The sequence below is a fragment of the Eleutherodactylus coqui genome, chromosome 9 (genome assembly GCF_035609145.1).
Source record: "Eleutherodactylus coqui strain aEleCoq1 chromosome 9, aEleCoq1.hap1, whole genome shotgun sequence".
In the NCBI taxonomy this organism is placed as follows: domain Eukaryota; kingdom Metazoa; phylum Chordata; class Amphibia; order Anura; family Eleutherodactylidae; genus Eleutherodactylus; species Eleutherodactylus coqui.
The window spans coordinates 54,829,960-54,844,798 of NC_089845.1; the positions used below are offsets into that span (position 1 = coordinate 54,829,960).

The 14,839-nt window shown below is 41.8% G+C and overlaps 1 protein-coding gene across 1 annotated transcript in view; it reads right to left on the reverse strand.

Moving 5' to 3' along the window:
- The window catches only part of MBOAT1 (membrane bound O-acyltransferase domain containing 1), a 52,358-nt gene that overhangs the window by 18,399 nt on the left and 19,120 nt on the right, over nucleotides 1–14,839 (reverse strand). Inside the window, exons 2-5 of the mRNA XM_066579423.1 lie at nucleotides 13,845–13,990; nucleotides 12,633–12,710; nucleotides 5,705–5,800; nucleotides 3,431–3,486 (exon numbers count right to left, since the gene is read on the reverse strand). Of these exons, the coding sequence (XP_066435520.1) occupies nucleotides 3,431–3,486; nucleotides 5,705–5,800; nucleotides 12,633–12,710; nucleotides 13,845–13,990 (376 nt within the window). The remainder of the gene's footprint in view (nucleotides 1–3,430; nucleotides 3,487–5,704; nucleotides 5,801–12,632; nucleotides 12,711–13,844; nucleotides 13,991–14,839) is intronic.

A 14,839-nucleotide genomic window follows, 5' to 3' on the forward strand; every position in this document is an offset into this window, starting at 1 on the left:
CCAACATGGAGGAGAAGGTGGTGAGATAATGTGTGGATGCTATGCTGGTGACATGGTTGGTTATTTATTCAATATTCAAGGCACATTTAATCAGCGGGGCTACCACAGCATTCTGCAGTGACGTGCCATCCCATCTATTTTGTGGTCGATTGGACCATCACTTTGTTTTTCAACAGGACAAGGACTTTGAAAACACACATCTGGCCCTCTGTAAGGGCTATTTGGCCAAGTAGGAGAGTGATGGAGTGCTGCATCAGATGATATGGCCTCCACAATCACCTGACCTAAACTGATGGTTTGGGATGAGTTGGACCACAAAGTGACGGAAACGTAGCCAACAAGTTCTTTGCATCTCTGGGAACTCCTTCAAGACTGCTGGAAAACCATTCCAGGTGACGACCTGAGAAAGCCGATTGAGAGAATGCCAAGAGTGAAAAGTTGTCATTAAAGCAAAAGAGAGCTACTTTGGAGAACCTAAAATATAGAACACATTCTGGTTTGAGCAACACTTATGTTCACTAAATAATTCCATGTATGTTCCTTCATAGCTTTAATTTCTTTAATATGAAACTACAATTTACAAAGTTAAAAAAACAAGAAAAACTACGGAATGAAAAGATGTGTCCAAACTTTTGACTGGTATGGTCATAACACATATAATAAAATTTAGAAAAAATGCCCAAATTAATATTTTTTTGTTCGTTTTGCCTATCACAAAACCATAATAAAAAGTTATTAAAAAAATTAGATAAGCCTTGGTAAAGCAGCCCAGCATCAAAGCCTTATGACAGATGTCTAAGAGAAAAGAGGCTTTGTTGCCCATAGCAACCAACCAAAGCACGGCTTTCACTTCTTATATTGGGGAGGTAAAATGAAAGCTGTGTGGTGGAGTGTGGTGCTGGGCTACTTTTCCATTGCCCAATCTGTAGCACAAAATTAAACTATAAGTAATCACTGAAAAAACAAGCCCTCTCACTAGAGATGAGCGAACGTACTTGTTTAGGGCAATTACTCGATCGAGCATCGCTTTTTTCGAGTAACTGCCTACTCGGGCGAAAAGATTCGGGGGGCGCCGGGGTGGAGCGGGGGGTAGCAGTGGGGAACAGGGGGAGCTCGCTCTCTCTCTTCCCCACTCCCCCGCGCAACCCCCCGCTCACCCCTGGCGCCCCCCGAATCTTTTCGCCCGATTAGGCAGTTACTCGAAAAAAGCGATGCTCGATCGAGTAATTGCCCTAAACAAGTACATTCACTCATCTCTACCTCACACAGATCCGTGGATGGAAAAGTTAATGTGTCATCTGTCTTTAAATACAGTGAAACACACAAATTATCAGAAAAATATATTATGGAGGTAAATCAGTTAAGACAAATTTACTGCTGATTTGTGACAAATAGGAAAAGTGTTACGTCTCTCGCTCGAATTTTACAAAATGTTTAAAAAATAACGGTGGGGTTTGAGTGGAGTGTGGGGTTTAGACAGATGTAAGAATTGCAACTTTTATCAAAAGCCACAAAATGTGTTGGACCCTCACTCCAGCAGCTGGGTGATGTACAGAGCGACTCCATATCCTTAGACAAGTTTAATATATGAAAAAAATGTGCAATTTTGTATAACATTTGATATATCTGTCACCTTTTAAGCTGGAGAAAGTAAAAGAAAACTGGCATCAGATCATACCCTTAGGCTAGTTCCACATGGCGAAAATTGTGGCAAAATTGCGTCTTTGTTCCTGCGATTTTTAAGAGTCAGCGATACTTTTTTTTTCTCAAAAATAATCTTGCCTAGCTGCTGCCCGCAAAAGTCAATAGGACTTTCTAATGTTAAAATTGCATCGCAACGCAAGTTTGTGCATTGTGATAAAAAGGAGGCTCCATAGGAAAACGTGGGGGATAAAAAAAATAATAAAAATTGCACATCGCAGAAAGATAGAGCATGTCGCGATTTTTTGTTCTCGCAACATCGCATCAGTGAAAACATTGCTAATGGGAAGGAAAGCTTTGAAAACCTTTGGGCTTCTTTCACACAGTTTTTTTGTTGTTGTTGTGCTTTCTGGGGCTTGTTTTTTTTAGACTGGCTTCACACGGTTGTAAAGCACATTTCTCTGCCCATCTGTGCTGGGTGTTTGTGCAACAAGCGTTGCGTTTCTGGGCGCATGTGTGTATTTTATGGATATTTTTGTGCGTGCCTGCTCGGAGTATACGAGCAAGCATGCTCCCATTTATTTCAATAGGCAAATAAATATATTTTAATGAGTGCTATTTTTGTGCACAATACACACAAAAGTAGAACACACTACGTTTTTTTTTTTTGAGCTAACGAAATGTAGGCAAAAAATAAACTCATGTGAACGAAGCCATTGAAATCAATAGGTTCTATTCACTCTGTATTTCGCGTGGTTTTGCATGCAAAATAGGCAGCGTAAATACATTTGTGTGAATAAGCCCTAATTACACTCGCATTTTTACTTCAGGTATCTTGTCTCCCCAAAAAAAGAGTCAGTGGGAAAACACCAGGGGAAAAAAAAACAAAAAAGAAAAAACCTACAGCAATAAGAGCATGCTGCAGTTGAAAAACAAATCATCATGGACACAAAAATATGGACTCAAAGTGAAGAAAAGTGCCATAAAAAAATTAAAATTCACACCATATGAACCATGGTACAGATTGCTGTTCAACTCAATGGGAGGCCAAATTAATAAAGATTCCAACGTAAAATGTGTTTTTAAAAAAAACCTGTGCAAATGAATAAAATATACCTGTTCTGTGCCTAGTGGTGAAAACATGTATATAACGTGTAACGTATGAAGTCACTTCAGCACATAGAACATAATCCCCCATTTAACTTTAACCCACTAAGATTGTGACCTCGTTTGGTACGTTAGAATGCAACAATTTCTAGCACAATTGCATTTTTTCCATTCGTTTACACTTAGAATTTTATTTTAAAGATTTGCAATACATTATATGGTATGTTAAATGGTACTATTGAAAAGGACAAAAACAAATCCTGGTGTGGCGAGGTCATTGGGCAAAAAAGAAGAGCTAGGATAGCTTGAAATTAGAGAGGAAAAAATGAAAAATGGCTGCAGCTGGAAGGGATTAAATCCGATATTCAATAATAGTTAAAGAAATCAATGAGATTAGTTTGACATGATCTGCCCTCAGTAAAGTCGTGCAGTTTAGGGTCCAACAGCTTGTTGGTTTTAAGCGACCAAATATTCTATTTTTCCGGAAAGTTTCCATTAGTTTAAGTACTACTGATGTCAGGCTTAGTGGCCTGTAGTTCCCAGCTTCTTCTCTACTACCCCGCTTATGAATGGGTATAAAGTTGCCTTAAAACGTAAAAAAGCAAGCACTCAAGAGGTTAGAAAAACTCAGTAGTTCTACAATCGATGTACAACATTCTTCCAAAAGAATAAGACATGTTACCGTCATGTAGCTGGAAAGCCAGTGTTGTGATTTTCTGAGTCACAATCATCAACGGACTGCAACAAAGAAATATGATGTCAGACAAATTTCACAAAATGAATGCCAAGTATTCTAAACTGGTCATGTAATCAACATACAAGTGCATCATAGCTACAGAACAGTTGTCAAGGCTCAGCTGTGACACAACCTGGGAGTAAAGAATAAACTGAATAACTGCAATCACAGATCTTACATAAGGTGTGCTGGAAAAGTGTATAATATAAAATGAATGACTACAATGAAGTTGAATTTGCTGAAACCAGGTAACAGATTCTCATTAAATAGTGTATGTCAGTTTCCTATAGGTTTGGTACCGTGTTAGCCAGTAGAGTAAAGTATGATTGTTCTCAGTGAGAGAAACCAAGTCATCTTGTGGATATGATACCTTTTAATGGCTAACAAAAATACATGATGTTATAGCGAGCTTTCAGGATATCCCCTTTCTCAGGCTAATGAATGAAACTAGTTTGGATGGCACATAATTATAACATACAGATGCAGAGGGGAGGGGGGCACATTCCTCTTGATCTAAATAAATGTTCACACACAGAAATTTGAGACTTAAAAAAAAACACAAGACAATCTGAGCAGAGAAACAAGTTCTAAATCCATCAACTGAGCTGAGAAATGCAACAGCTTTATGATGTCTCTTATCTCTGATATATATAGAAGAGCATCAAAGAAGATGGAAATACCTCAGTAGCACCACGTATTGGATGGAAACATTCTTAAGGGGTGATCAGAAGCTTATCTGTGGGCTCCAAAAGACTCTTGGACTTGATACTGGAGAGCCCCAGGGTTGGAGTATTCTATATGCTCCCCAATCTACACAAAGCTGGCAACCCAGGGAGGCCAATTATCTTAAGTGTGGGAACCCTCACTGAAAAAAATCTCAGGATGGGTGGAAGGTTTCCTCAAACCACTGGTGAGCAACACAACTAGCTACTTGCAGGCCACCATGGACCTACTAAACAAACTGTCAACCATAGGTCTCCTCCCCGATGGTGCCATCCTGGCCCACATGTATATGGAGTCCTTATACTCCAACATAGCACACGAAGATGGACTTATCACCTGCCAGGCACACCTTAAGGCCAATAGGGGGTCGCCTTTAAATCTGTGTTACAACTCAGAAGGTTCATCCTCACACACAATTATATCTCCTTTGGCAAAAATACATTCCTGCAACTCACCGGAACTGCCATGGGCAGTAAAATGGCACCGCAATATGCCAACCTTTTCATGGCAAAACTGCAGAGGGATTTTCTGGCCTCCTGCCCCAACAAACCATTGGCCTACTTCCGCTACATTGATGACATCATAATAATTTGGACCAACACTGAACAAGAACTAACAAAATTCCATGAAAGATTCAATGCATTTAACCCCACCATAAACCTGACATTAAGCTACTCTTGCACAGAAATCAACTTTTTGGACACCACCATTACAATTTCAAACAAATCAATACAGATATCCCTATACCACAAACCAGTTGATCGACCCACATACCTCAGATGGGACAGTTACCATCCTAAGCACATTGCCCTCTGACACACAAAAAGGAACTTATCCTCGTAATGTAAGGCACTGCAAGACCTGTTAACATGTACTGACTGAGGACAGGTTACGGATCCCCAACACACAGCAGGACTAGAAGATCCCTAGGACATTCACATGATTCACGTCCAATGTTGTGTACCTGATCAGGTGCAGAAAGTGTCATGCATCCACTTGTCTGAAAATCTAACAGTTTGGTCAGAATGGCCAAGGTAGTAGGCGATTGGTTGATACAAACATCCAACTTCTCGCATTCCAATAATGCACCCCCTTCGACTGTGCCGTGGAGGCATATCTAGTGGTCAACAAGCTCTACACAAGTGGAAAAAGAGGTCTACTACACACAAGTAGCCGCTAAGAGCCTTTTTATAGGCCAAGGTTGGAACCACTTTTAGTGCCCTTAGGTGCCAAGACCATTCATTTAATCACACCACAACTCTAATGGTTTGCACATCTGCCCGAGATGCAACTGCATACGAAGTTTTGCAGCAAACGTAAACTCCTTCTGAGGGCTTGATTTTTTGTTTTTTACTTATGCAAAAAAACCTTCGCTATATTGCTGAATTGAATTCTAAAGAAAACATTATATGACACATATGTGTTTGCAAGTAAACAACAAAAGTTAGACCGTCTCATCTTACTTTATATACCCTTGAATAGAAAGCTTAGACTTACCCAGAAAAATCTGTTGTAAGGATACCATAATTGAATATATACACTCGGTTAATCTGGCATAGTGTTAGGTACCCCAGAGCAAGTATGAAGGAGTAGCTGAAAAAGAAAATAATAAAAAAGGACTGCACATTGAGCATTACATTCTCATAAAAGCCACATCTTATCATACTTCATTAGCAATATTATCACGTTTTTTGGAAAATGTTTTCAGGAGGAACATAAAATTCATTAACTCGGCTGTGATTGGTTCATCAAGTGCTGCAGTGATTGGCTGAGCCGCGGTGCACGAGAACCAATTAGAGCAAAGAAGCGATCTTTTGTCTGTGCTTATAAGGAAGCCTGCCAGGACTGGGGAGACCAGCAGGAGGGATGCGGACGGTGCTTGCTAGGTAAGTAGGATCAGATATCCCTTGAAAATAAGACCCCGTGCCTTTTGAGGCAAAAATTAATATAAGACAGGGTCTTATTTTCAGGGAAACCGTACTAGCAGTGTGAAATCGAGGTTAACCTTGTATACACTATTAATCGAGAGAGCTCACTTAAGTCCAATACCTATTTAGCTTTGGACAACACCACTTCATGTGTATCAGTCCCGCAGCTTGGGTTTTGCAGGACATTTATAAAGGTTTATCTCTTAGCCCTATTTCATGTAGGAAGGAAAGTGTACGATACACCCTACACAACAAGTATATTTGTGATAATCTGTGAGATTAGGGCTCATCTGTAATACTTCAACCCATTGCCAGTCTTCTATAGGTCCAATATCCCACTAACTGTTAACCGTATCGGTGTTTTGTGAGTTTATATGGCCTTGTAGAAGAGTATATAACAGCGATATTTTCCCTACTGATAAAGAATATATGCCTATAATATCAGCCAGTGCAAAAATTAGTTATCTTTATATCTGTGGAGGCTAATTCTGCCCAATAGGCATGTCACAGTTGCAAGTATTTATAGAACTGTACATGTGATAGAGCATGGTTAGTTTGCATCTGCTCAACTGACTTCATTATCATGCCCATGGCGAGTTACAGATACAGCAATTGCGGCATTTAGATAATTGTTATTAAATTAACTCTCCCCACCACCAAGAGCGGGAGTCTATATCACACCTATAGCTTCTGTTTAAATTTCAACAGCAGTGCGTCACATCTACTTCGTACGTGCGATAACTGCAAACCAAAATATATTCTCTCTGGCAGCGTTCACACCACACTGCCAGGAATCCCCTGCAGTACAAGGAGAAAGTAGACAAAAGAGGGAAACTTTTTAACTAGGGGGCAACAACCCCTCCACTAGTGGATGGTCCGCCCTGATAAGGACGCATCCACCCTCATGCCTGTGCCACTCACTAACCCTGATAAAAGACAAAAGAAAAACCACGATAAGAGTAAACCAAAACCTCAATAAATAAATTCCAGTAATTAATCTCAGAACTTTATCTAAAGAGCCGCTGAAATAACCACGGAAACCAGATCCAGAGAGGTCCTCACTCCACAGCAGAAGGAGACTGCACTGAAATTGACTAGCATAGAACCCAGGTCAGGAGGGAGCTAAAAACCCTCCCTAATTGCCAGCAGGCGTGCACCAACTGACATACTCATCAGAGCCAAGGAAGACCAAATGCATAGTCAAACTCACACTGACACAATATAGTGGGTCTACGTTTAGTTTAGTGCAGTCCAAAATAATTTCTGATATCTTCACCCTCAAATATTTAAAAACAGACGTCAGTAGGACTTGTTCTACATTGTCAGGCCTACCTAGGGGCATTACTTTGGATTTGCTCCACACTGGCATTCATATTCCTTAACTATGTTAATCGCTTCTTTTAATGACTTTCCAGCATTACCCAGAAATAGTAAAAAATCATCTGCATATAATGCAATTCTCTCCTCATTACTTCCCCTCTGGAATCCTTCTATATCTGGGTGCAATCTTATTCTGCCTGCTAGAGATTTAAGTGCTATTGCAAATAATAACAGGGAGAGAGGACAGCCGTGTTAACCAAAAAGTGGGTACAACTTCTATATATGGGCATTAAAGCCTGCATGGATGTAAATGGAGGTAATATATAGTAGTTCTACAGAGCTCCTAAAAAGGTGGAGCCAAATCCCATTCTACTAATTACCTCCCATAGGAATATCCATGCTATACTGTCAAACGACTTAGCTGTGTCTAATGAACAGATTACCCCTCCTCCTAAGTTAAGCGTTGGCATTTGTAAAAGTAGGTATAACCTGCGAATACAAGTGATCAACAGAAAAATCCCAGCGCTCCGCTATATCATGCACAATACCCTATATAGGGTCTTATTTGTTGTGGGGTGCCCTGGTCCTGTGGCACCCCCCTAATCCCGGTAGGCACAAAGGTGAATGCAAAGAGATGATCCTGGGTAAAATCCTGTTTAATTTGCGACGCGTTTCGGCCTATAACCCAAGCCTTCTTCAGAGCCTGGGGGTGCCACAGGACCAGGGCACCCCACAACAAGACAGACCCTATATAGGGTATTGTGCATGATATAACGGAGCGCTGGAATTTTTCTGTTGATCACTTGTATTTGTCTTCCCTCTGACACTATATATGTTTGGAGTTTCACCATGCTGCTCTCCTTATGGGATGTCAACCTAGGACCGTTATATCACTGAATACCCTTGATTGTTGGGATATAAAGCCTTCTTGGACAACACGATTGACCGGTCCTTAATCCAGAGGATCGGCCGAGTCGGGGTGAGTTACACTCACACTCTTTGTAATGGTTTTTTACCTTTTACCATATACCATTGGAGCGCCGCCTCTGACTCTTCTTTTTCTATAACCTGCGAATGCTAATTGCCATGGATCTCGATAGTATAAATTGACTTTGGTCGCGTTCAATAAGGGTTGAGATTACCCAGGAGAGAAGATTTGCCAACACTTTCGCTATTAATTAAGGTCCGTGTTTAGCAGGAAAATATAGAAATCAACCAGTAGAAGATCTTTCTCTTGCTTAGGGATAATTGTAATTATGGCTAGATGGGGGTAACTCGCGTCTTTATTCAGCCGCACAAAATACCTCTAGTAGGCGTGGGACCAACAGTTCTCCAAATGTCTATTATCTCTCTGCAGGCAAACCATTAATACCTGGAGCTTTATTATTTTGCAAGGAGGCCACTGTATCCTGTAATTCCTCCAGACTCCCTGAAGCATCAAGAAATTCCTGCTGCTTGCATGACAGACATGGTATCATTATAGTTGACATATTGTGTAACTTGTTCCCGTGTTGTTTTGTAGTCTGGAGGAGTACAGGGAGGCATAGAAGGAGTACACCGTCTCCCTAACTGAATATGCATCAGTAACTACAGATCCCTGACTATTGCTCAGGCCTATGATAGAAGTAGAACACTTCTGTGCTCTAGCTAGAATAGCTAGCATATGGCCAACTTTTTCTCCCTCTGCATAGCACACTTGGTTCATAAAGCTTCGTTTATGGACTGCAGTTTCTAGAGTGTAGTTCTAGAACGTCTCTTGGGCCTCCTTCCAGCTAGCTAATGTTACAAGCGTACTGTTATTCACAAATATGGATTCTGTTTCAGCTAGTCTTGTTTGATCCGTTTTATAGTATAAACTATTCATCCTGTAGCGCCAATATGCTTGACTGATGCACCACAGTTAGCCAAAATCCGTTCAACCTCCATGTAGGGCGCAAAAGGCTACTAATGTTAGCGTGCTGTACATCAACCAACATGCACTCTGGGCAGGTAAGTAACCGTCAGTACACTATTATATAACGGTATTAACTACGCTAGATCAATGCGTGATAGGGAGTGGTATGTACTCGAGTGGCAATATTTAATTTCTGGATTTTGGGACCATCATCAGGGGCGTAACTATAGAGGATGCAGGGGGTGCGGTTGCACCCGGGCCCAGGAGCCTTAGGGGGCCCATAAGACATCTCTTCTCCATATAGGCAGCCCAGTACTATAAGTAAAGCATTATAGTTGGGGGCCCTGTTACAAGTTTTGCATCGGGGCCAGGGAGCTTCAAGTTACGCCTCTGACCATCATATTTCCAAAGTAATGTCTCTTGCAAGAGGCGTCCTAACAGGGTCAAGCCATCTTCATTGATAAAGCCCTCCACACTTATCCTATATCAGTAGGGGTTAATAATAGAGTTAAAATTCCCTACTATCAGAACCGTGGGTATCTGTTGTACCTGCTATAAAAGTCAAGTATCTATCGCATAACTTCAACATTGTAGGGAGGAGGACTATGAAGTGAAATTAGGAGATAAGCGTAGTTGTATAATTTACAATGTAGACAAAGTGCCCCTCAGAATCAATCATCTGTGAGGCGCACTGAAATCGGATCAAATCTATCAGGATACTAACCCCTGTCAAGCCTTTTCCAACACAAACACTGGGATCAGAGAATCTCTGCCAAATAAGATTAGCCAGGCTTCAAGGTAGTTTGAAGGATTGATACCCTCCACTTTCTCAGGGAGACCAATCGCGCGGATATTATTACACCTTGATCGATTTTCAAGATCATCATTTTTACTCAGCAAATTAGCAATAGTCTGAGTGTTTTCTATTTACATCATGTTTCAGTTGTACTATCTGATCCTCCACTTCATTCATCCTTTTCCCACTGCAGTTATTCACTCATGTCTAAAATCTCTCATATTTTCCTGTGGGAGCTTACTTAATGCATTATTGCACTTACTGTATTTTTCACTCTATAAGAAGCCCTCCCGACCCCCCTCAAAGTTTGTGGGTGTGGGGGCAATCAGTGCATCTTATAGAGCGAACGTGCCAGAATTCTGAACCGGCCTTCAGCTATGTGATAAGGATCACATATCCATATTACACAGCTGCCGGCCGGGTTCGCTCTATAGCGAGGGAGGAGAGCCGCCCATATGCACAGCTAATTGTTGAGCGCCAGTGGGAACTGCTGCTGCTTCCCTGCCTCCACCAATCAGCTGTTCATACGGGTGGGTCTCCTCCCTTGGTATTGAGCAGACCCCGTGTGATAGCAAACCCTAATACTAATGTCATTCAGCGTACCAACATTATGCAAGACAAAAAAAACATTAAAAAAAATCTTAAGCTCGCTCCTGCATCTTTGGTCTTTCCCAGGAAATTCTAGGTTTTTAGTTGAGAAATGCATGCTCACATAGGAGGGAGCATTGTATTCTGAGTGCTGTTGCCACTTTTTGGTTTCTGCTTCTATCGTATGTTGCAGCCATGGCTTAATGTGCACCTATGGATTTCTATTGGGAAGTGCTGACCTAGGCTATCTTTTTTTGTACAAATATGGTGGAGTTGTGGAATGCCTCCATCCGGTCGTGCACACCCGCCGCCCATTTACCTTCTGTCCCTCCTATTGGGTCACATAAATGATATCCTACCTGGTTTTATTTGCAGGCTTAGTCCCCATAGAGGTGCATTCTTAGAGGTAGGTACCCATCTTCCCCAGGTTAAGATTAAACCACCTGATATTAGCGTTAGGGCCCATCTGAAAGCTTGGTCACCTGGATGCTGGTAGATGGGCCAATATGATTTGATCAAATTATATACCAAGAACCTTGCATTATGTAATATGATTAGTGTATTTATTATAGGTGTGTATACCTCTGATAGTAAATGTATTCTGAGTGCTGTTGCCATTTTTTGGTTTCTACTTCTATTGTATGTTGCAGCCATGGTTTACCGTGCGCCTATGGATTTCTATTGGGAAGTGCTGACCTATTTTATCTTTTTTTGTACAAACAGTGTAAACTATAAGAGCAGGAACAATGTCACGCTTGCAATGTCTAAGATGCACTAAATATCTGTGTGCTTTATTCCTCCTCCAATACCTCCCTCACTGCCTGGTCTGGGGGGAGTTCAAAATCTATATATTTTTTCTTTTCTAAAACCTAGGTGCATCTTATAGAGCAAAAAATACAGTAACTGCTTCCAGACTATGCCTTAGTGTGGGCTCTGCTTTCAATGCTGTAGATGTATTCACTGGGCATCCACATGCTCTGAGATCCTCTGTATTAGACATGTCTCCTCCTATCCATTCACCAGCGTCCCCATCAGACTCCCAGCCTGTGGCATCATACCCTGCTATAATGCTGGATTCCTATATGTAGATACCACTGTTTTCCTGCATGGATGTCTGTGCTGCCAGCGGATCTACCCTAGCAAACTTTGCCAGCCTTACCACGGAGTCTCCAGTCCTGGCTGCTGCGTGCATGCGGTCCTCCTCCCTCTGCACACCAGTGCCATCTTTGCTTTCACCACCGCCAGCTTCTCCCAGCCTGCGGTGCTCTTTGAGGCTCGTCACATTACCCTGGAGTGTCGAGAAAGCTATTCCAGCTTCTGCAGGGCGAGTTGACTACAATGTATGCTGACTGGCAATGCTCAGTCCTGGTGTCCAGGATATTTGAAAGGATGTATAGCGAGAGCTCTCGCTCAGTGCGTCCGCTCACAACCTCCGCTAGGCTTTGCTCCTATTCACTTAGTGAATAAAAGATCCATTTTATTCTATTTCACATTGGTAGCTCTTACTTTCTTTTAAAAGTGGTTGAACTAGAAATACAAGTTATTCCCTATCCAAAGGGGATACAAACAAGAAGAGGATGACTCTGGATTCTAATGTCGGAGGTTCGGAGCAGATGGGCTTATTGAAGAACAATTGAAGAGGGGATAAAACTATTCCGCAGAACCCAATAGCTGTGGAATTACGCAAAACTATCCCGTTCAATAAAACCTAATAGCTGCGGAATTCCGCTGCGGATTTATGCCGCAGGAACCGCGGTACAAATCAGATCGTGGGCATTTGGCCTGAAGGTTCACATGAGCACACATTTTGGTGCAGGAGATTGTGTACAGCATACTTTTAAGAACAGTAATAAACGGTGTATTTTGTTAGCATCTATTTGCTCTTAGTGTTTTCCTTACCTGTGGACTTTTTCAGTACTTGTATACATCATGATGCAGTAGCTTAAAGAAACCAAAGAAAATATATGCAAAGAGTACCTAAAATATAAAATACAAAATGCAAGTTATCACTGTATATTTTAGCCACAGTCTTAGGCCGGGCTCACATGACACTGTTGGTATAGCGTATTCTGCGTGCAAAACATGCTGTACCAATCTCCCATGGGCAGAATGTTGCCGCTCACACAAATTGCACCAAATATGCATGCAATAAAAATTGCAGCATGTTCTCTCTTGGCGCGTATTAAGTGCGCACACACGCCAAGATAGTGCATGGCAATTGGCGGCATGCAGCAAGTACGGAATGTCATTGTGTACTGGCTGCATGCCATCTGCAGGAGACACGCAGCGAATTATGGTTGTCTGAGCCCGGCCTTATGGTTTTTTGTGAAAAGAAGCAAGAACACTCAATACTAAGACGATACTGGGTAGATTTACCCCATCAGTGTAATTGCATAAGCTTTCTGCTACACTGTTTTCTCGCAGCGGGACCTGACCCACGCCCCTGCAGGGACCAGTGTGGCTCTCACCTGTTCCCACGGCTCCGGCTCTCTGATGTGCCAGCTGCAGTCCAGCTGGTGCATGCGCAAAGCGGAGCCGGCGGCCCAGGAGTGACATTTCTGTGCGAGCCTCTGCGAGACCCGCATAGAAATAGAGCATGCCGCGATTTGTCTTCTGCGTGTGATTTCACGCGGACGTCTGCCTAGGATTGCGTTTTCTAATGCAATCCTATGGTAGCTTCCACGGTCGGAAATTCTGCGGGAAATCCAACCGCAGAATTTCCGCCCGTGTGCAGGGGCCTAAGTCAGTAGAACACACTACAAAATTGATCTCTCATATCCATCATGTAAATTAAAAGAACTGAAACGATTATGGCAGTACAACCGTAAACATACCAGAATGAGCCTAAATAGAAAAGGAGGCTTATGCTAAAAGAGAAAACAGCAGGGAACCCATAACTCTCTAGTAAAGGCAGCACGGTGGCTCACTACTGTTGCTCTGCAGCGCTGCCGTCCTAGGTTCGAACCTGACGAAAGACAACACTTGCATGGAGTTTGTATGTTCTCCTTGGGTTTACATGGCTTTCCTCTGGGCACTCCAATTCTTATTCTGATTATTATAAATGTAACACATACAGGTGAAGCAGAACATAGAAATGCATTTACAACTTACCATCCGAAGCAGAATACTGCAAGGTAAACACCAATAATTGTGGCAATGCCATGGCGAATTGTAGCATGTGATTTTCTTGGACTCAGGTAAGTACGGAACCAGACAGCAGTAACAAGTGCAAACAGCTGACATGCTACAAAGTTCACCTGAAATAAAAAAAATTCTCAGCTTTAAACGATCACTAACTTCTTGTGCTTATTCGATGGCCTGTAAGATAACTAGCAAAATGTGCAATTTACTTTATTTGTCTAAAATGACATTTTGTGCTGAAAAATCCTTCTAAAATGCTAATGACTGGGAGTCATCCTTCCTCCTAACTTGCTGTCCACTGCTTGTTGTTAAGTGATATTGTCTCTATTACTTGAGAAAGCCAGACGGAGAAAAGGAAGTGTACCGTAGTAAGGGAGTAAGTCATCCTGCTTACTGAAGGCTATGAAAGCAGAGTGAAGGGGAAAGAAAAAAAAGGAGACTCACACAGATACGCTGTTGTAGCTAATGGGGAGTGATTTGCTGCTATTTATTCAGTCTACACTGCTCAGTACTGTGGTACACTGTACTATGATGATGTGTCTTTGTGTGTGTTACAGACCGACAGCAGAAACTGCAGTTCTCTGTGCACAGCAACCTCCTCCCACTACTTTGGAGAGAACTTGGAATCAGATATACAGTGTGCAGAAGGAGAAAAAAAGGAAATGCCGGATACAAGTCATATAATGGCCAGAAACAGTGTTATTCATCATGTACACGAAGCAGTTCATTCTGAAAGGTCATCTCAAAAGTTAGGTACGCTTTAACTAACATAAATTAGTTTAAGCTATATTCCTACTAGCGTCATGGCTTATGTTCATAATGGAGTCACAGCAACTAGTCCTCCATTGGGAAAATATATTTAAAGGCTATGGACACCGTTAGGGGGCAACATTTAATTTGACTTAAATGCATGTATTTTGGTCTGACAATCATTTTTACAATAGGGGTTGCTAAAATATATTGCG